We start from the raw sequence: 21,576 nt of genomic DNA on the forward strand, positions 1-21,576 counted from the left end.
TTTGGTTTGTACTTCCTGAACCTTAAGGAGAGGCGCACACCATCCAGTTACAATAATAGCAAAGGAAAGGTACCTCAAACCAGAGAAAACCTAAAATACTTCTACCAACTTACAGAAAAGTGGCAGCTCTTCTTTTAGCCACAGTACATTGCCTGATGGTGGATCTTTCATTGTCCATTTGCAGATGGAAAACAGACATTTAATAATCCAATGTGGTATTTAGCATGGTCTAAAGAGAGCTGCTTAATAAATTGGTTATGGTAACCCCAAAGTTTTCAGTTTTCACCCTCCTTAAACAAATTGCTTGGCAAACGGACAATCTAGTGCCCACTTCAGGCTGCTATGAGAAACTGGCTAGCAACTGCCGAAATATGTGACAAAGATGCAAAGGTTACTTCTGTTTTAAAATAATCAAATTAGAGGTCCTGCCATGAAAAAGCTAAGTGCAAGAGGACCAGTTTTGCAGGAATCTTATTGATTAGTTTTGGTGCTGTGATTATTGCCATCACTGAGTTTGCACCTGAATTGTGACATGAACCTATTAGCCTACAATATCCAAATGAAATAAGTCTATCTATTTAGATGCACAATGCAATGAAATAAAGGCTGATTCTGAGATTCAGTTCAACACAAACAGAAAGAATGACATGCTCACATGACATATCCTGTTACACAGTGAAGTATAATGCATTATGATAGATTTTTTATGTAACTGAAATTTGGTAAAGGTTGACAGAATTCCTAACTTTCCTATCTCTACGTCCATCTGCAGTTCTGCAAACCAATGAGAACTCTGCGTTCCTTTAATTTTAGTATCTTGAGCATATCTGATTTCCTTTGTACCACTAGTGGTGTTAGGGCCTTCAAGTATTTAGGCCCTGAGATCTGTCATTCCTTCCCTAATAAACTCTGAAACTTATTTAATTCTGTGATATGAAGTGAGGCAAATAACTAATGTAAGAAAAGGAGAGCAGTTGGGAAATAGTGAGGACAACATGGTTAGTGCTGTGTTAAGATGTATCTTCAGTGAAATATTGGTTCTGGGAACATTTAAGACTACATAATTCAATACCAAATTAGTGAACATTTTGCAACGTGTGTGTTAATCAAGAGCAGCTAGCATGGATTTATCCAGGCAAGTCATATTTGACAAAATTAATAAGAGTATGACAAATGTCTGATTATATAAACGGTAACAATGCAGTAGATGAATAGATGGGGTGCGGTGCATTTAATAGCTTGTCTTATACGAGGTTTACAACAAAAACAAAATAGGTGGACAAGAAATAAAAAATGAAATTTGATGATTGTTGCTGAGATTTGAGAGAGGTTGCAAGTAACCCACTTCTGTTGGCTGGACAACGTGGACTTGGGCGTTGGGATTCAGAATAAAAACACAACACAAAAACGGAGGAGGATTGGGAAAGACCTCGAATATATTAATGAGAGGAATGATAGACAGACTGTTCACATGATTTAGAAAGTATTACAAGATGGAAACAGATTATTTGGCCTAGCAGGTAGCGCTTATACGCCACATGAGCCTCCTTCCATCCTTTGTCACGAACCATATCAACTTAGTAATTTTTACATTCGAGTTCTTAATAAAACTATCTGAGACTTCTGCAGACAGGGGAAATGGTGTTTTAAACTTCACTCCCATGTTCTGTGTGAACACTTTCATTGATGAGAGGACTGTTAAAATGCAGGTATAGGCTCAACTACACTAATTGTTATGATCCTGGTATAAATTTAAAAGCATTACATTTGCGTAAACAATTTATTTTGTGCTCCTCTGCTCATCATTTCCCACAAATAGATGAGAATTGTTGCACCACAATTTGCCAAGAGTTAATGAGTGGGCTTCTGTATGCTATCTGCAGCTATGTTTTTCAGGGTGTACTCTCCCTTTACCGTCTCAGGCTAACCTGCCACCCACCCTCGAACCCTAATTATTTTAAAGGTACCAAACACTGTTTCGACAAAAGTGTCATCTGGACTCGAAAAGTCAGCTCTTTTCTCTCCTTACAGATACTGCCAGACCTGCTGAGATTTTCCAGTGTTTTCTCTTTTTCTCTTTTAGAACATAGAACATAGAACATATTTTGGCAGCAAACACTGCTGACTGATTGCTTGATTCGAGAATCTTGAGGTGGAGCTCTCACTCTCCTGTAACTGATAGTTTCTGCTATTGCATGTGCTGCAAGACACATCTTAACACAAAACGAGGGCTCGTAATTGTAGCAAGAAAATTTAAAAATGATCAATCTGTGGGACGAACAGCAGGAAGCTTAACTTTCAACATATTTACATTATTATTAAACCTACACCCTCAGTACGCAAATTTGTCACCAACACAAGTGTAAAGGGTTAATAGAGGTATAGATAAGAACTACCAACTTTCATCATATACCCTTGTATTAACAATTTGACATTGTCAAAGACTTTAGTCAAAGATTTGATGGGTACCTTTGTAATTGTGCATCTGTAGTCTTGGTTACCTCTTTCTTGGACTAACCAACCTCCTACTATGTTTTTCTTGCTTTGACTTGTGACTGTTTTGGGCTGAACCAGACTCTTGAACCCTGATTATAATGGACACCAAACACTGCTGATTCATTTCTTTATTTGAGAAGCTTAAGGTCCAGCTCCCATTCTACTGCACCTGATAGTTTCCACTGCAGCATATACAGGAAAATACATATTCACTTTTTCTCAGTTTGTGTTCTTTTACATAGATGCAGTAACTATAGCAAACTCATTTTAACAAAGGTTTTACCTTCAGTGGGAGGAATTGGTTCCTCAATCACAGACACTGCTCTAACTTTCGATAGTAGGTCTTGTTGAATAGTTTGTAATTCCTGGAAGTCTCCCAGTTTCAGAACAGAATCAGGATTTGACACGATCTGTTGTAGCTCCGATGTGTCTGCACCCTTGGATCCGATAGCAATGGGCACTATACCAGCCTGTTTCACTGCATCTGCTGCCTGGCCAACATCATCTCTGGATTTCCCGGCAGTGATGAGCACCAGGATTTGTGAAGCTCCAGCATCGCTCCTACCCCCTGCAGATGGAGTGAAGACATTCCTTGTGACATAATCCAGTGCAGCACCAGTGTTGAGGGGTCTTCCTGTTTTCAATCGCAGCTTTCTCAATGCTTTCAAAACCTCATCTTTATTTGAATGAGTGTTGAGGCCAAATTCAAGTCTCGCATCAGAGCTGTATTGTACCACAGCAACTTGATCTCTGTCAGGTCCAATATCGAGCTCCTGGATTATGGCATTAAGAAACGCACGGACTTGAAAGAATGATCTCCCCATTCCAGGAGAGCCATCGATTAGGAAGACAATATCCCTCTTCCTGACTGCTGAAGCTGAACATTGAAATACAAAAGGAAAACATTAAAATAAATCATGAATAATAGATCTATGTTTTGCAGAATTCTTTGACCTCCTCCATGGCTGGGATTCTCAGGTTCCGCTGCAGTGAATGAAATTTTAGCTAAGCGCCAAATTCTTCATTCTCACTGGCAGCGATGGTGGGGTGACCAAGATTGGAGAGTCCCAGTCTTAATTAGGATCAGGGTAACCATCTGAAGGGAAGATTTAAAATTTCACGTTTGCCATCATCCAAGTTTAAAGTTAAAAGTTTATTATTGTCACAAGTAGACTTACATTAACACTGCAATGAAGTTACTATGCAAATCCCCTAGTCGCCACACTCCGGCCCCTGTTCGGGTACACTGAGGGAAAATTTAGCATAGCCAATGCACCCTAACCAGCACGTCTTTCAGACTGTGGGGGGAAATGGTTTGGGCAGCAGAAGCAGCACAGTGGTTAGCACTGCTGCTTCATAGCGTCAGGGATCTAGGTTCGATTCCTGGCTTGGGTCACTGTCTGTGTGGAGTTTGCACATTCTCCTCGTGTCTGCGCGGGTTTCCTTTGGGTGCTCCAGTTTCCTCCCGCAGTCCAAAGATGTGTGGTTTGGTTGATTGGCCATGTTAAAATTGCTCCTTAATGTCCTGAGATGCGTAGGTTAGAGGGATTAGCGGGTAAATATGTAGGGATATGGGGGTAGGGCCTGAGTGGGATTGTGGTCGGTGCAGACTCGATGGGCCGAATGGCCTCTTTCTGCACTGTAGGGTTTCTATGATTCTATGAAACCAGAGCACCCAGAGGATTCATTGGCACTGGGGTCACATACTAAACGACTCAAGAACAACCTCTTCCCTGCTACTGTCAGACTTTTGAATGGACCTATCTTGCATTAAGCTGACCTTTCGCTACATCCTAGCTATGACTGTAACACTACATTCTGCACTCTCTCTATGTACGGTATGCTTTGTCCTTATAGCGCGCAAGAAACAATGCTTTTCACTCCATACTAATACATGTGACAATAATAACTCAAATCAAATTATGGTTTTCAAAAGGAAATTGGATAAACATCTGGAAATAGAAAATGTGCAGTGTTTCGGTGAAAGGGCAGGGGAGTGGGCCTAGCTGAATTTGTAGAAAACTAGAGTGGACTTGATAGGCTGAATGGCCTCTTTCTATTATGTAACTATTCCATTCGTTTGAGTAAATAGCAATACACAATGCTGTCAGCTCCGAGGAGAATGGGTGGGATTTTTCCTCATTCCCTGTGGCATATTTGGTGGTGGCAGGAGGCAGCAGGATCTTATGGTCTCACCATTGTCAACAGGGTTTTCCACCCCTTGCTTCCAGGAAACCCATGGCAAGGGTGCACTGTTGGCAGGACAGTAAAATCCTGCTGGCCTGGATGACAGCAAAATTCTAACAGATTGCTTTGCATCACAATGGTGATGTGTAAATAAATGATTTCACTCAATGGACCAAACACCTCCCATATAATCTATTGCCTAGAAACAGAACCTTATCTGGTCTGGGGTGTCTACCTGATTTACCCATTGAATTGATAATGCGGACAGCTTTACACTTGAGATGAATTTTCTGTGAGTTGCTTTGAATTTAGGAGAGTGGGGTGGCACGGTGGCACGGTGGGGTTAGCACTGCTGCCTCACAGCACCAGGGACCCAGGGATGGGACATCAGTCAACTTGATAGTCAATATTTTTTCCCAAAGATAGCGGAGTCTAAAACTAGAGGGCATAGGTTTAAGGTGAAAGGGGAGAGATACAAAAGGGTCCAGAGGGTGGTGAGTGCCTGGAACAAGCTGCCAGAGGCAGTAGTAGAAGCAGGTACAATTTTGTCTTTTAAAAAAACGTTTAGACAGTAACATGGATAAGATGGGTATAGAGGGATATGGGCCAAACATGGGCAACTGGGACTAGCTTAGTCATTAAAATAGGGCAGCATGGACATATTGGGCCAAAGGGCCTGTTTCCATGCTGTAAATCTCTATGACTATGACTCTATGACCCAGGTTCAATTCCGGCCTCAGGTGGCTATGTGAGTTTGCACATTCTCCCCGTGTCTGTGTGGGTTTCCTCCGGGTACTCCGATTTCCTCCCACAGTCCAAATAAGCCCAAGTATGTGGGCATTAGGTTGATTGGCCATGATAAATTGCTCCTTAATGTCAGGGGGATTAGGAGGATAAACATGTGGGGTTATGGGGATAGGAGAACACCTGTTGTTGGTGCAGCTCAATGAGCCAAATGGCCTCCTTCTGCACTGAAGATTTTATGACTCTACGAAATTTCAAAGGCTTTGTTTCAGGCTTGGTCTGGTAAATATCACACACTAATGGGGCAGTTTCTAATTCCTCACCTGCACTGATGAGAGTTAATTACATTAGTTACTGACTTGTTAAGAGTGAATCTGTTACAGTGAAGATTGAAACAAAGTAGAGAACAAAATCCACATACCAACTGTAATTATATCTGTTGGTTTTTCACCATTTACTACTGGTTTGTTAGGAGTAACTGCTGGAGCAGCCAGTGTTGATAACGATGTCATCACCTCCTCCTGTACATCCAGTAGGGAGTTGAATTCCTGTACACTGAAGACCAGACCTGGGGCCATTGCAATTTCGTTCATCTGTACTGGATCAGCATTCTTTGCTCCTATGGCAAAGATTTTTATAGCAGCTTGCTTCAATGCATCTGCAGGTGCTCTAACATCGTCTCTGGAGCTTCCATTACTGATGAGAACCAATACCTGAGGAACACCTTCCTCTTTCCTACTTCCTGCAGATCTAGTGAAATGATATCGGAGGACAGAGTCCAGCGCTGCTCCAGTGTTGAGAGGAGTCCCACCTCTCAGTCTGAGTCCTTCCACATGAGAGAGAATCTCATCTTCTGAAGAATAGGTGTTCAAATAGAATTCAGTTTCTGCATAACTACTATACTGTACGAGTCCCACTTGCACTCTGTCACTTCCAATATCGAGGTTTTCAATTATTCTTGCGAGAAAATCACGCACATAAGGAAGGTTTCTGTTCCCAACATTGTCCGATCCGTCGATAAGGAACACAATATCTCTCTTGCTTCCTCCATCTGGTACAACTGGAAAAAATATACATTGTCATTCCTTGTAAAGCATAGAAAAACAGGAGAAATAGTCTGCTCTGGTTCTCTTGTTCCTAAAAAAAAATGCTGTCAAAGTTTGCTCAACATATTCAATTTCCCATGATGCATGTGTGACCATCAGCCAGATTTTTTTGAGTTTCTAACAGTGATTCTTCAGTTGTTTTTCGAATTTATTTCCAGGATATCAGTGAGAATGAAAATTGGAAATTTAACTGACGTCCCAGCAAATATCACACAATTCACAATGTCAAAACTGACCCCACTGAGTTTTGAACTCAATGGAAAGTCCATCACGTGTGTTTCGTTGATAAGTTGGAAAATGTAAACATGCCAATCATTTACAATCATTTAATTGCTAATTATGGAGGCAGAGATGGAAGAGCCAAAATGATAAAAGAGTGACTGCAGTCTTAAAGTTGAAATTTGGCAGCAAAATGTAGACCGTTCATGCATTTACAGCTGTCTGAGACAAATATACATAACTCTGATGACTAGCATCGAAGAAGATGTTGCAAAACATCAAGGTTTACTCAAGTATATATCACAAAACCTTCCAATAACAATATGCATACTTCCCACTTGTTTTGCATAGGACATAGGCATTGCAGTGGGTCTGGAGTCACGTATCAGCCAAACAAGGTGAGGAGAGCAGATCCCCCTCCCTCAAGGATATTTACAGCAACTGATCATGGTTTCATGGTCATCCTTATTAAGACTAACTTTCAATTCCGGATATAGTAATTAAATGAATTTAATTTCAAGTCAAAACCTTGGCTCTATTGTGTATTCTCTCTCCACAGATGCTGTCAGACGCCTGCTGAGTTTCTCCAGCATTTTCTGTTTTTGAACCTAGATTATTAGTCCAGTAACATTATCATGACCCTACTTGTATATTTTGCTTGTAGTAGTTTCTGTCTCACAGTTTGACTATCACGTTTTGTTGATTACACCTCTTAATGTTATAAAACCTTCTGACTTACCATGAAAAGCATGATGGAGGGTCCGCTAGCATTAAATAATATTTATTCAACAGTGACATCTCATGCACCTTGATACAAGTCAAACCAAAGCTGAACAGAACAAAATGCCAAATACCTTGTTTAATGGGGGCAGTTGGTTCTTCAGGGATTATCCGTGGAGCAGGCAACGTCGATAACATTGTAACCACCTCTTCCTGTATATGTGGTAAGGAATAGTATTCATTTGTACTGAAGACTAAACTGGGATCAATAGCAACCTCCTTTAGCTGTGCTGAGTTTGCATTCTTGACTCCTATCGCAAAATTCATTATAGCAGCTCGCTTTAATGCAGCAGCAGCGAGGCGAAGATCATCGCTGGATCTTCCACCAGTGAGGAGCACCAGAAACTGAGCAACACCATTTTTCCTCCTACTTCCTGCAGAGCTGATAAAATGGTATCTGTAGACATAGTCCATGGCAGCACCTGTATTAAGTCTCGTCCCACCTCTCAGTCTCAATCTTCTCACATGGGACAGAATTTCAGCTTTTGATAAGTAGGTGTTCAGGTAGAACTCAGTATGTGCATGTGTGCTGAACTGTACCAGGCCTATTTGAACTCTGTCGCTTCCAATGTCGAACTCCTGTATTATATTTTCAAGAAAATCGCGGACAAGAGCAAAATTTGCAATTCCAACATGGTCTGATCCATCGATGAGGAACACAATGTCTCTCTTGCTTACTACTTCAGGTGTAACTGGAATAAATACGCATTGTAATTCACAATCTATCAGATAATATGGGCACAGTTCATATGAAGTGCGATTTACAGTTACTTTATTATTACTTTATTAGTTAACAAAATGTAAAAATGCACTTTAAAGGAACAGGAATTAGGAGTGAAGTTGGCAAATGTTGTAGCTGGCAGAATGAAGTCAATTTTGAAGAAAGCTTGGAAGGAAAGAAGCAAAGAAATTTGGGAAACGAGTTTCGGGGTGAGGCTAAATCTCCTCACAGAGATACCAATTATGCAAATAAGGGATGAGGAAGATGAACGTGATATAAAAGTAACAGGGTAGGGTGCATTAAAAGGAAATGTGAAACATGTTTCAACACAGGAAATGTGATAGTCCATGATGTGGAGAGTGAAAGGGCCTGCACAGTAGACTTTCATGTGTACACTTGGCTATCAAGCCGGAGAGGTATACTGGGGTACGATTGGATTTGAAGAAAAGGATTTTAAATTGGGTGCACTAGCTCACATTGAACCAATAACAGTTGACAGGGATAAAGGTGATGTGTGTGAAGAAGAGTATGCAAGCTGGAAAGCTCTGGATGAGTCAGAGTTTGTGCAAAATGGAGTTGGAGACTGTGAGGAGAAAGCAAACCATATGATTATGAGCAAATTGAAGATTTATTGCTGAACGGTATAAGGAGCAAGCAGGGAATAAGCTGAAATACACTGAGTAACTTTCATTACATTCACAAATCCAATGTGTCAACAAGATTTAAATGTAACCAAAATCATTAAAGGAATTAAATAAAGTGATTGAAGCTAAGGCAAAAACATTTCAATAACATTTGTTGACCTCAATTCTTATGAAGAGTTGAAGTCAACACGGCAGATGGTGGCACAGTGGTTGGCACTGCTGCCTCAGTGCTAGGGGCCTGGGTTCGATTCCTGGCTCAGGTCACTGTCTGTGCGGAGTCTGCACGTTCTCTCCGTGTCTGCATGGGTTTCCTCCAGGTGCTCGAGTTTCCTCCCACAGTCCAAAGATGGTGGGTTAGGTAAATTGGTCATGCTTAATTGCCCTTGGTGTCAGTGGGACTAGCTGGGTAAACACATGGGGTCATGGGGATGGAGACTGGGTGGGATTGTGGTTGGTGCCGATTGGATGGGCCGAATGGCCTCCTTCTGCACTGTAGGATTCTATAAATCTATCTATGAGTCATTGGCTTGAAATGTTAACTCTGTTTCTCTTGCCTATAGGTGCTTCTAAGCCTGCTGAGCATTTCCAGCATTTTGTGTTTTTATTTCTGAATGAAACAAAGAATGTCTGAAATTCATAAAATTATCTTAATGCTTTTTAAAGCCCGTCAGTCTGATCTAATTCTGAATGAAAGGTACAGATTGCTTCGACTAAATTTGACATTTGTAATAGTCCAGCTCTGACAGAGAAAAAACAAACTAGCATTGATGTAGAGTCTTTACAACACCCTCAGGACATCCCCATGTGTTTCAAAACTAAGACATTACTTTTGTAATGCAGCCTTATGTAATTTAGGTAAGTGTGGTCGCCAAGCACAAGGTCCCAAAACAGTAAATGACAAAACAACTGGCATTCATTGAGAGAGGAATACTGGCAAGGACTGCCCCTCTTGAAAAAGTGCTACATGATTGTTGACATCCACCTCAATAAGCAGACTGGATCTCGGTTTCACACCTCATTAAAAAGACCATCAACAGGGCCGCACTTCCTTAGCGGAGCGCTCAGATGTGGCTTTGATCATATGCTCAAGTGCCAGAAATTTGTATAATGTAAAGTTGTTGCCATTAAGCCAAACAAGAGCCAAAAGCTTACTGCTTCTTTCTTATGAAGAACATTTAAACTCTTTGTTTTATCTCTTGCATTAAATTTGTTCACTTGTCAATCCAGGTGCCAGATATCCTTAATCTTCTTTTCAGTGATCACTTAGCCAATTAAATTTTCAGCACACCTCTCAATAATGTAAATGTTCCTGTAGTCCCACAGACTGTGCTCCTCTCTGAGGGAGAGCTGACTGGTGATTATTTAACTTGAGGATGGCCACGCCTCAGGCAAGGTTGAGGAGGTAGGGCCTTCGTGAATAATCTCAGCTGGTACAGGAATTGAACCCATGATGTTGGTGTGGCTCTGCAGCACAAACCAGTCATTCAGCCAACTGAGTTAACTGATTCCCTTACTGAAGACAGTAGTCATGATGTGGATGTGCCAGCGTTGGACTGGGGTAAACACAGTAAAAAGTCTGACAACACCTGGTTTTAGTCCAACCGATTTATTTGATAGTAAACGCACAAGCTTTCGGGTTAGTCCCTTCGTCAGGTGAATGGAGAGTCATATTAATTAATTTGGATGCATGCATTTACAGTGTTTGCTCACCTGTGTTGGCATTTGGTCAGGCAATGTCGCAATTTTAACATGTAATCCTTGTTTTTTAAGTCTCTTATATTTATTTACAGGATGCGGGCATCCCAGGGAAGACCAGCATTTATTGCCGTTTTCTAGGTGCCCTTCAGAGTGTGATGGTGAGCTGCCTTCATGAACCGCTGCAGTCCCTGAGATGTAGGTACACTCACAGTACTGCCAAGGAAGAAGTTCCAGGATGTTGACCCAATGACATTGAAGGAACATCAATATATTTCCAAGTCAGGATGGCGAGTGACTTGGAGGGGAACCTCCAGGTGGTAGTGTTCTGGGGTATTCCCTGCTGCTCTTATCTTCCTAGATGGTAGTGGTTGTGAGCTTGGAAGGTGCTGCCTAAGGAACCTTGGCGAGTTCTTGACCAAGCAGTGCATCTTGTAGATGGTGTACATGGCTGCCACTGTTCATCAGTGGTGAAGGGATTGAATGGCTATCAGATAAGGGGTAAACCTTTTAGAACTCAGGTGAGGAGAAATTTCTTCACCCAGAGAGTGGTGGAATTCACTCCCACAAAAAATAGTTGAGGTCAAAAATGTCTGATTCCAAGAAGAATTTAGATGTAGCTCTTGGGACTAAAGGGATCAAGGGATATGGGGGGAGGATATATCAGGATATTAAATTTTATGATCAGCCATGATCAGAATGAATAACAGAGCAGGCTCAGAGGGCTGAATGGCCTACTCCTGCTTCTATGTTTCATACATAAGACGCACTTTTGTGCCTTCATTGAACCAGGAGAATGTCTTCCCAGACCTGGTCATCTGAGCTGTATTGTAACTATCAGCTGGATTTGACTTACTGAGCTACTAAAATGGATGCTTGGAGAAAGGAGTGTCTCAGTGAGTTCGTGGAATGTGGATATAGTTTGGGAACAAGAGGTAATTCCAGATAAAATATTGTTTAGTTATTAATATGTTTAAGTGTCATAGTATGTATTATTCTTTCTTGTTGTGTGTTTTTCTTTTATTTTAATAAATACTTTTTATTAATTGTTTACACAATGACTGGACTAATTCCTCACTGGGTTGTATACGATCCCCCACATATTTCAAACAAATATATACTACTAAGGACCAAGTTTTCACCTTATCCTTCGGGGTTTTGAGACACTCTCGAGAATAACACCAGGGAGGGTATTTAACAAAACTGATCACATTTATAATCCAGGAGGCAGTTATCATTTTCTTTATATTGCTAATGGGATCTCCACCGGCAGCAAGATTTTCCAGTGGTGCAGGAGGAACTCTTTGCAGGCTAACCCTACAAAATCATAGTTGATGACATCCTGGGTTAGGATTGTAATTTGCAAGAACATGAAGCACGTCTTTGTCTCATTCTTGACAGAAGTAGAACCATACAACTGAAGCTTAACCCTGCAGATTCAGAGTCAACCAGGTACCTTATGTGGGCCATTTACTCACAGCCGATGGTATAAAGCCACTTCCGGACACGGCAATGGTTCTTTCCACCATTTTCTTGGTTTGACAAATTGTCTTTCTAAGTTCATTCTATGTTACAGTGAAGTCACTGGATCATGTTGTCCTTCATGTTGAAGGACAAGAGCACACAGCGATCTTCAACAGACTCAAGCAGGCACTCACAGACCCGTTGGTGCTACAATACTTGGGGGTTTGAGCACCTGTATCCTTATCAGCAGGACCCTCCAGAATGGACCTGCACAGTCTGCATTCAGAATGGTACAGCCATTTCTTCAAGGGTCCCCCACTGACACTGAGACTCGTTATGCTCACAACAAAAAGGAGCCCCTTGTTTTTGTCCTTGCCTGTCAGAAATTTCAACACTTCATATTTGGTCAAACTCCAACTGTTGGAAGAGATGATCAGCTGCTCATAACTACTCTAAAAAATCCTCTCCACACCGTGTCTGCACAGCTGCAATGCATATAACACTCCAGCCCAGGAACAGGCCCTTCGGCCCACAATGTTGTGCTGAACATGATACCAAATTAAACTAATCCTATCTGCCTGCCCTTGGCCCATATCCCTCTATCCCTTACATATTCATGTGCTTATCTAAAAGCCCCTGAATTGACCCTATTGTATCTGCCTCCACCACCATCCCTGGCAGCACCTTCTAGCCACCTACCATTCCCCGTGTAAACGACTTGCTCCTCACATCGCCTCCTTTCCCCCTCTCCTCTTAAGTGTATGCCCCCAGTATTAGATATTTCAACTCTGGGAAAAGATTCTGACTGACAACCCTATCTATGCCGCTCATCATTTTGTAGATTTCTATCAGATCTCTTTTGGACTCAGGTGCTCCAGAGAAAACAGTTTGTCCAGACTCTCCTTATAGCTCATACACTCTAATCCAAGCACATCCTGATAAACCTCTTCTGCACCCTTTCCAAAGCTTCCACCTCCTTCCTGTAATCTGGTGACCAGGATTGAATGCATTACGCTAAGTATGGCCCAGCTAGAGTTTTATAAAGCTCCAACATGACACCCTGACTCTTGTACTCAATGTCCTGACCAATAAAGGCCAGCATACTATACACTTTCTTTCACAGTACCAACTTGTGTGGTCACTTTCAAAGATCTATGGAATTGAACCCCAAGATCCCTCTGTACATCAATGATCCCAAAGTTCCAAACTACAAGCCTAGTGTTGTTACAAACATGGTAAGGAGTTGTACTTGGCTGATGCCCTCTCCAGAGCCTTCTTACCCACTATAGACTGAGCAGATTGTAAGGAAGACGTACAGATCATGATGATAGTGATGATGTCCTCTTGGTCAGATTGCACATTGCCATGACCAGTTGGCAGCAGCACACATCCTTGTCCCACCACTGAACTGTTACACGGTAGCCTCAGACAGTGCCCAATATGTATGCAAATGACAGCACCTTCCACAGGTATCAGAAGCAGCACTAACAGATGAAACAGCACTTTAATCATCAGGCCTCTGGCACACACACACAACCCACAACATTGGCCATCCAGCCTTCTCCAGAGACCCACACAGCAAGTCCCACACACACAGAACATGTTTACATAATGTGGTCATCCACATTAAGGAGACCTACCAGAGAAAGAATGCAGGGCCACCAAGCAGCTTAACCGTATGCTCAGGACACCTGAGCAAGTCAAACACAAGGTTCCAGGACTTTATTACTACCTAACTTAGAAATGGCTTTTGACTCTCAGTTTTCTACAGCAGAAAGGCAGGGATTGGATGAGTGTGAAGGAGAGGAGATGGGCCATTTTCCAGCTTTACCTGTGTCTCACTGTGTATGTAAATAGTTATGCACTGTCAGCTTGTTTAATTTGTATGTTACACAATGAACTGTACATAGTTTCCTATTGCAAACACCGTCCCATCTCATTCCACTGGGTGTTCCAAATTAATGGGAAAGATATAGACCGAGTGATAACATGATGACACGGGTTATAAAAGAGAGCACACAGCCTGAGTGTGGGAGCTATCCCCAGGACTGCAGGCAGAGCACAAGTGTTGAAGTAGCTGCTAAGCTAATGAATAAACTATCTTGTTGCAAGTTCTTGCTGTCAGTGATTTGGGAACACACAATACTTACATTTTGCATCCCCCAATTTTAATCTGTCCACCAATGGTGGCTGCATCTTCAGTTGTAATTGGCCCTAAACTCTGGAATGTTCTTCCTACACCTCCAGTGTTCTCTAACTTGTTTCCCTCCTTTAAGAGGCTGCTTAAAAACTATGGGTGATTCTGACCGCAGCCAGCAAGAACGGAAAATTTGGTGCTCAGACAAAACTTCATTTACTTCGGCAGCGTTGGTGAATCCCAGCTGTGAACTATAGGAGGGATGTAGATTCTCCACTCAGAGAGTGGTTGGGGTGTGGAATGCACTGCCTGCTGTGATAGTGGAGTCGGACACTTTAGGAACTTTCAAGCGGTTATTGGATAGGCACATGGAGCACTCCAGAATGATAGGGAGTGGGATGGCTTGATCTTGGGATTGGGCGTAGCTCGGCACAACATTGAGGGCTGAAGGGCCTGTTCTGTGCTGTAACATTCTATGTTTCTATGAACAAGGTTGAAGGTTTCCAGTGTGTGTCTTTGACCAGCTTTTTGGCACTCTGATCTCTCTTTATGGGGCTCAGTGTCATATTTTGAAGCATCTTGGGATGTTTCATTATAGTAAAGGTGCTACATCAATGTAAGTTGTTGTTGTTAGCAAATACAATAACATTGAGAAGAGAAGAAAGTTTAAAGTACCTTGTTTAATGGGAACAGTTGGTCTTTCAGCAGGTACACGTGAGGCAGCCAGTGTAGATAGTGGTGTCATCAATTGTTCCTGTATCTGTGGTAGAGAATGGAATTCCTGTATACTGAAGACCAAGCTGGGGTCAACAGTAATTTCCTTGAGTTGTGCTGGATCTGCATTCCTGGCTCCTATAGCAAAGACTATTACTGCAGCTCGCTTCAGTGCATCCGCAGATGGTTTGATATCATCGCTGGACCTCTCAGCAGTGATGAGCACCAACAACTGAGGAACACCTTCCTCTTTCCTACTTCCTGAAGATCTGGTAAAGTGGTTTTGAAGGACATAGTCCAGCGCTGCTCCAGTGTTCAATGACCTCCCACCTCTCAGTCTGAGTCCTTCCACATGAGAGAGGATTTCATCTTCTGAAGAATAGGTGTTCAGATAGAATTCAGTTTCTGCGTAATTGCTATACTGTACGAGTCCCACTTGCACTCTGTCACTTCCAATATCGAGGTTTTCAATTATACTTGTGAGAAAATCACGCACATAAGGAAGATTTCTGCTTCCGACATTGTCCGATCCATCGATAAGGAACACAATATCTCTCTTGTTTCCTCCATCTGGTACAACTGAAAAAAATGTACTTCGTCATTCCTTGCAGTATGTATGCAATGAGTTGAAATTCTCAAAAAGTATAGGAAATTCTCTCATACAATGTTCAATAGTTTCCACTTTCACAATCAAGGTACAAATCATACTCAGAATTGTGCTAAATTTCTGAAATAAAGTTAAGGCTCAATTTTCCACTCAGACTCCATTCACATAATCAACATCATTGGGTGGACTTTTACATGAAGGTGGTGGCTAAGCGGACCTACGCTGACTTTAGGTTTGTTAATTGGCTCTGGGCAAGAATTCCACCTGGGAAGAAGTCCATTCAGTCTCTGAATGTGGCCGGCTAATCCAATGGGATGGTGGCCATTGCTGGGATCACAGGCCATCCTCGATGACGGTCATCACTGGAGCCAGCCAGGGTTTGGCCAGGGAAAGTATGGCAGGCCCTGGTGAAGAGGTGGGGGGGTCTGGGTTTGGGAGAGGAGACATAACATACGAGGTGGGGGTGAGTACCACAGTGGACGTCAGATTCTATCGAGCAAAGGGTGCCCAAACAGGAAGAACCCACATCGGCCCAAAGAAGGCTGTAAATCACTTTAGATGGCTCTCCTGCCCTGGAAAAATACCAGCAGAGGCAGGAATGTGACAGGCACGGTGCATCCAGCATCCCAGTGATTTAGTGCACCTCTTCCTGCGAGTCAATCATCACCAGGGGCATGGGAAGGTGTAAAATCCCACCCATAAATTCTCCCATCAACTAGTGCAAACTCGCATAATAGTTTTATGAGTTTTCTTTTGTTTCCATTAAAACATTCCTTGGATATATTTAGGAGAGGTAAATGTGTGATAAGCTAAAGACATGTTTACCCTGTTTCAACATTCTAATGGATGTCTGGGCTCTCAGCCAAGAATGCATGAGGCTAGATTAACAAGACTAGCTGCCAAAGGGCAGGGCTTAAAGGGGGTGAGACCTGAAAGGGGCCGGGCTTTTAGGTGAGCCCATAGCAGGGGTTCACATACCTTTGATGGTGGTGATGATGCCAGCAGTTACGAGGAGTGTGCTCTTGATGCTGGCAATGTGGGGGGATCCAGATGAAGCTGGCTTTGATGCTGCCAATGTTGGGGAGGAGACCTTAAACGTTAATCTGAGATAAAGGCACCCTTTAAAAAGGGTAACCAGTCTCCGAGGTGCAGGTCTCGCTGTTGTCTTTAGGTCATGTCCCTTTCATTTACGGACAAATTGCCCCCAAAAGGGGAAAGATTCTGATTGGCAGCATGCCAACCACCTGTTAGTCATTTTTTTGGGAAAATTACACCCATTGACCTGTTATTCCTTCATTTGAGAAACTTTGTAAAGTGTCTAAATCCTCCAAACTTTAGTTTCTTTTTTTATCATTTTGATGAAGGTTCTAAATTTACAACTCCTGCCATGCTTGATAGTTCCAGGAGAGAAATCCCCAAATGTTGGTTCACCTTGCTCTTCCTTTAGTGAAACAAGTGATAATTGCCTTTGCTGAGGCCACGTAGTAGCTGGCAAATAGTATCAGAACATTTTTGTACTGTGTAACATCTCATTAATTCTTCATAGCTGTAACATTACAGTTAATGCAGCAAATGAAATCAAGTACCTGGAATATTGGGAACAGTTGGCTTGTCAGTTGCTTCTCGTGGGGCAGGGGGTGTTGTTACTAATATCATCATCTGTTCCTGTACTTGGGGCAGAGAGCGGAATTCTTGGACACTGAGGCTCGAACTAGGGTCACTCGCGATCTCTCTCAGCTGTGTTGGATCTGCATTCCTGGCTCCTACAGCGAAGATCGTTACTGCAGCTTGCTTCAGTGCATCTGCAGATGGTTTGACATAATCTCTGGACCTTGCAGCAGTGATGAGAACCAATATCTGAGGGACACCTTCCTCTTTCCTACTTCCTGAAGATCTGGTAAAGTGATTTCGGAGGACATAGTCCAGCGCTGCTCCAGTGTTGAGAGGCATCCCACCTCTCAGTCTGAGTCCTTCCACATGAGAGAGAATTTCATCTCCTGAAGAATAGGTGTTCAGGTAGAATTCAGTTTCTGCAAAATTACTATACTGTACCAGTCCAACTTGCACTCTGTCACTTCCAATATCAAGGTTTTCAATTATACTTGTGAGAAACTCATGGACAAAACGAAAATCTGTGTTCTCAATATTGTCTGAGCCATCGATAAGGAACACAATATCTCTCTTGCTTGTTTCTTGTGCTAGAAATGAAAACAACACAGAATGTCACAGATTTACAAAATTAATCTCTAAATTGGCCATGTCTGTTAATAGAGACCTGTCATCAGTAGGTTTAAACATTGGAATGATTTTCTTTCACTTTCCATCCATTTCCACTTCTTTAAAATGATTTCATGAGAGGGAATTCTGATTTTTGAGTTTTTCCATTGCTTCTAGTATGGATTATTTCAAGTCTAATAATTCCAATTACCCTCAATGACATGTTCCACCATAACATAAATTCCAAATGATCTAACCTCACCTTTGTCACCTTTAAATAAAGTGACCAGCTTAATGTGTAATGTGATATTAAATTATACTTTTTGAATAATTGTTGTAAATGTAGCTTGTTTCTTTACTCTAGTACTTGGAAACTATTGTTACAGACAGTGGAGGAAGTCCCTTCCATCTGTAATCAGTGTTGTTTCAGCTTCAAAAAGCTGCTTGTATATGTTTTGAAATGCCTGTTGGTTTGTGGTCAAATTGAATGTAACCAGCAGCAGGCATTTGTGGGTTTAAATTGAGAGGATTATTTATTCACACACATAAGAACTTTAGAATTGGTAATTCTGCTCCTCAAGGTTGCTCCGCCATTTAATACGATCATGACCTATTGCTTCTCCTCCTCATCTACACCTTCCTGCCACCTCTCCATAACCCTTATCCTGCTACTAGTTAAGAACCTATCAATCTCCATATGTTTCTTCTGTGTTCTGGCATCCACTGCGCTTTGGTTAGAGAATTCCACAGATTCACAACCCTTTGAAGTAATTCCTCCTAATTTCTGTTTCACATCTGCCACCCCTTAGCCTAAATCTATGGCCTTTCATTCTAGATAAATGTTCACCCTGAAAGAGCTACACTATACCAGTCATACAAAAAACACTCAAGAATGATACTATAAAGAAGATTATGCATTTCTACAAGTGTAAACAAAAGACGCGTTAAAAGTTCACATGACTGGGTAAGTCCAGTGAAGGAGAAAACCTTTTCTTGAATTAGCGCTCAGGTAAGTTCAGGCAGCTGGGGGGGTCAATATTAAGAGAAGAATGTTTCATGGGTCATGAAGTGAGGCCAGCAGTGCTAACCATTGTGCCACCTTTTAAAACTTCTGTTTTAAACTTTTTCTTTGTTGTTTTATATCTTTCTCAATCTGATTTGTTCACCTCTACCTTATTTTCTGGACACAATTTGACATTGAATTAATTATTTTGGGGGCGATTTTCCAACTTCTCCACGCCTGAGACAGATTGAGCCGATCTCCAAAACTAGCACGTGAGCCTAAAAATTGGTTTTGCGTCCGATACCAAACAGTTTGCAATCGTTCTGGTGCCTCTCTAATGCACAAACCACATCATGCACAAAAATGGGAGTGAGGACAATTAGCAGATTTAGAGTAGCTTTTAAATATGCAGAGTCCATTTAACACTAGATTCTCCCAGCTCCCGGGATCTTCTGAGGGCTTCAGAATGATGGGGGTAACTATTGGTCTCCATTAGCAGAGACCAGGCACAATGGCCGTGACTCTGAGGCTATTGAAACCCCCAGGTAGTCAGTGGAATGGTCGGGCAGTGCCTACCTGGCACACTGGGAGTGACCACCTGGCACCCAAGCATCTTTGGGAGTTCATGTGCATCACAATAATCTCATTACCCTCATCAACCATCTGTGTGACCTCATTAAGAAACTCAATCAAATTCATTAAACAGCATTTCTCTCCAATAAATCCTTCCTCAATTAATTAATGCATATTTGTCTTAGTGACTGTTCATTTTGTTCTGAATTTTCATTTCTGAATGCTTTCTCACCAATGAGATTAAAGCGATGGGCTTGCAGATGCTGACTTTGTACATGTTTTTGAACAAGGATGTGACATTCGCAATTCTCCAGTCCTTTGGCACCATCCAGTGTCTGAGGAGAACTGGAAGATAATGACTAGTGTCTCTGCAATTTCCACTCTTATTTACCTCAGGAGCCTCTCCGCCAGCCCTGAAGACTTAGCAACTTTACATACAACCCGCCTTTCCAATAGCTCCACTTTATCAATTTCTAACTCATCTACTGCCTCAACTGAGTCCTTACTTTTTATTATTTCATGAGATGTGGGTGCCACTAGCTAGAGCAGCAATTATTGCCCATTCCCTATTTGCTCTAATTTCACGATGACTTCAGCAGCTCCTTGTTAAAGAGAGATGCAAAGTATTTGTTTCAAACTTCTACCATGCTCTCTGCCTTCATGTATAATTCTGCTTTTCAGTCCCAATACAGTCTTACTCCTGTTTTTACAGCATTTTATTATTTACATACCTATAGGAAACATGTTGGATTCGCTTTATGTTGGCTGCCAGTTTCTTCCCATGCCCTCTCTTTGCTGCTCTTATTATGGTTTGAACTTTCCTACTGATCTTTGAATATTAGCCTGATTCTCACTTAGCATCATAGAGGTTTACAGCATAGAAACAGGCCCTTCGGCCCAACTTATCCATGCTGCCATTTTCTTTAAACCCCTAAGCTAATCCAATTGCCTGCATTTGGTCCACATTCCTCTACACTATCATATCCATGTGACTATCTAAATGCTCTTTAAAACACAAAATTGTACCCGCCTCTACTACTACCTCTGGCAGCTTGTTCCAGAGACTCACCACCCTCTGTGTGAAAGAATTGCCCCTCTGGACACTTCTGTATCTCTCCCCTTTCATCTTAAACCTCTGCCCTCTAGTTTTAGACTCCCCTACCTTTGGGAAAAGATATTGACTATCTCGCTGATCTCTGTCCCTCATTATTTTATAGACCTCTATAAGATCACCCCTCAGCCTCCTACACTCCAGAGAAAAAAGTCCCAGTCTATCCCAGCCTCTCCTTATAACTCAATCATCAAGTCCCAGTAGCATCCTAGTCTTTTCTCAACTCTTTCTAATTTAATAATATTCTTTCTATAATAGGATGACCAGAACTGTACACAATATTCCAAGTGTGGCCGTACCAACGTCTTGTACAACTTCAACAAGACATTCCATTGTTGTATCAATGAGAATTGCTATATGCATGGTTTCTCTATCTCACCTTACTCTCCAACTCTTTTGTCACGCATGGAGCTCCTGCTTTGTCTCACCTTTACCCCTCTGGGAATGTTTCATCATTGTGCCTAAACTATCTTCTCTTTAAAGGAAGTCTGTCATTCAGTTGCAGTTTTTCCTGCCAAACCTTGATTCTAATTTACCTGAGCCAGATTGTTTCATAGCTCAAAACAAATAAATTCTGACCTTGACCCCTCCAGGATATCCTCTCTCTCCTGAACCATATTATTTTCCTCAATCAATGATGCCACCCGTGTCCATTCTTTTCATTCCTAATGGTCCTGAACACCTTGTACTCAGGAATATTTAGTACACAATTCTTATCTTCTTTGAACTGGGTCTCTTGTTATTGCCACAGCATTATATTCCTACATGACTACTTATATCTGCAGCTCATCAATCTGACTTAATACTCCAATGCATTTATAGACATGTACAATAAGTTAGGCCATATTTCATTCCTGCTTACCCTGACTCCCAGCTAACATCTTACACTAATTCTTAATTTAGTGCCAACTCTCTCTTCAATGCTTTGTGTACCTTGTCTTTCCTCTCTAATCTTGCCACCAGTTCCAATCCCCCTGCCAAGTTAAAACCCACCCAGTAGCCCGAGCCAATCTGCTCACAAGGAGGTTGGTCCTGGCTCTGTTCAGGTGTAACTTGTCCAGGCTGTGCAGATCCCATCTCCCCCTCAACTGGCCCCAAATCTCAGAAATCTGAAACCATTAAACCACAGAAACTTTATGGTGCAGAAAGAGGCCACTC

General features: G+C 41.9%; 1 protein-coding gene across 1 annotated transcript in view; it reads right to left on the minus strand.

Annotated features, from left to right (window-relative positions):
* Positions 1-21,576, minus strand: part of LOC145349755 (uncharacterized) — a 108,524-nt gene that overhangs the window by 38,596 nt on the left and 48,352 nt on the right. Inside the window, exons 11-15 of the mRNA XM_080198289.1 lie at positions 17,101-17,712; positions 14,869-15,486; positions 7,607-8,224; positions 5,849-6,478; positions 2,780-3,373 (exon numbers count right to left, since the gene is read on the minus strand). Of these exons, the coding sequence (XP_080054415.1) occupies positions 2,780-3,373; positions 5,849-6,478; positions 7,607-8,224; positions 14,869-15,486; positions 17,101-17,712 (3,072 nt within the window). The remainder of the gene's footprint in view (positions 1-2,779; positions 3,374-5,848; positions 6,479-7,606; positions 8,225-14,868; positions 15,487-17,100; positions 17,713-21,576) is intronic.

This window comes from Carcharhinus amblyrhynchos, chromosome 11 (genome assembly GCF_965287045.1).
Source record: "Carcharhinus amblyrhynchos chromosome 11, sCarAmb.v2.hapA, whole genome shotgun sequence".
NCBI lineage: Eukaryota > Metazoa > Chordata > Chondrichthyes > Carcharhiniformes > Carcharhinidae > Carcharhinus > Carcharhinus amblyrhynchos.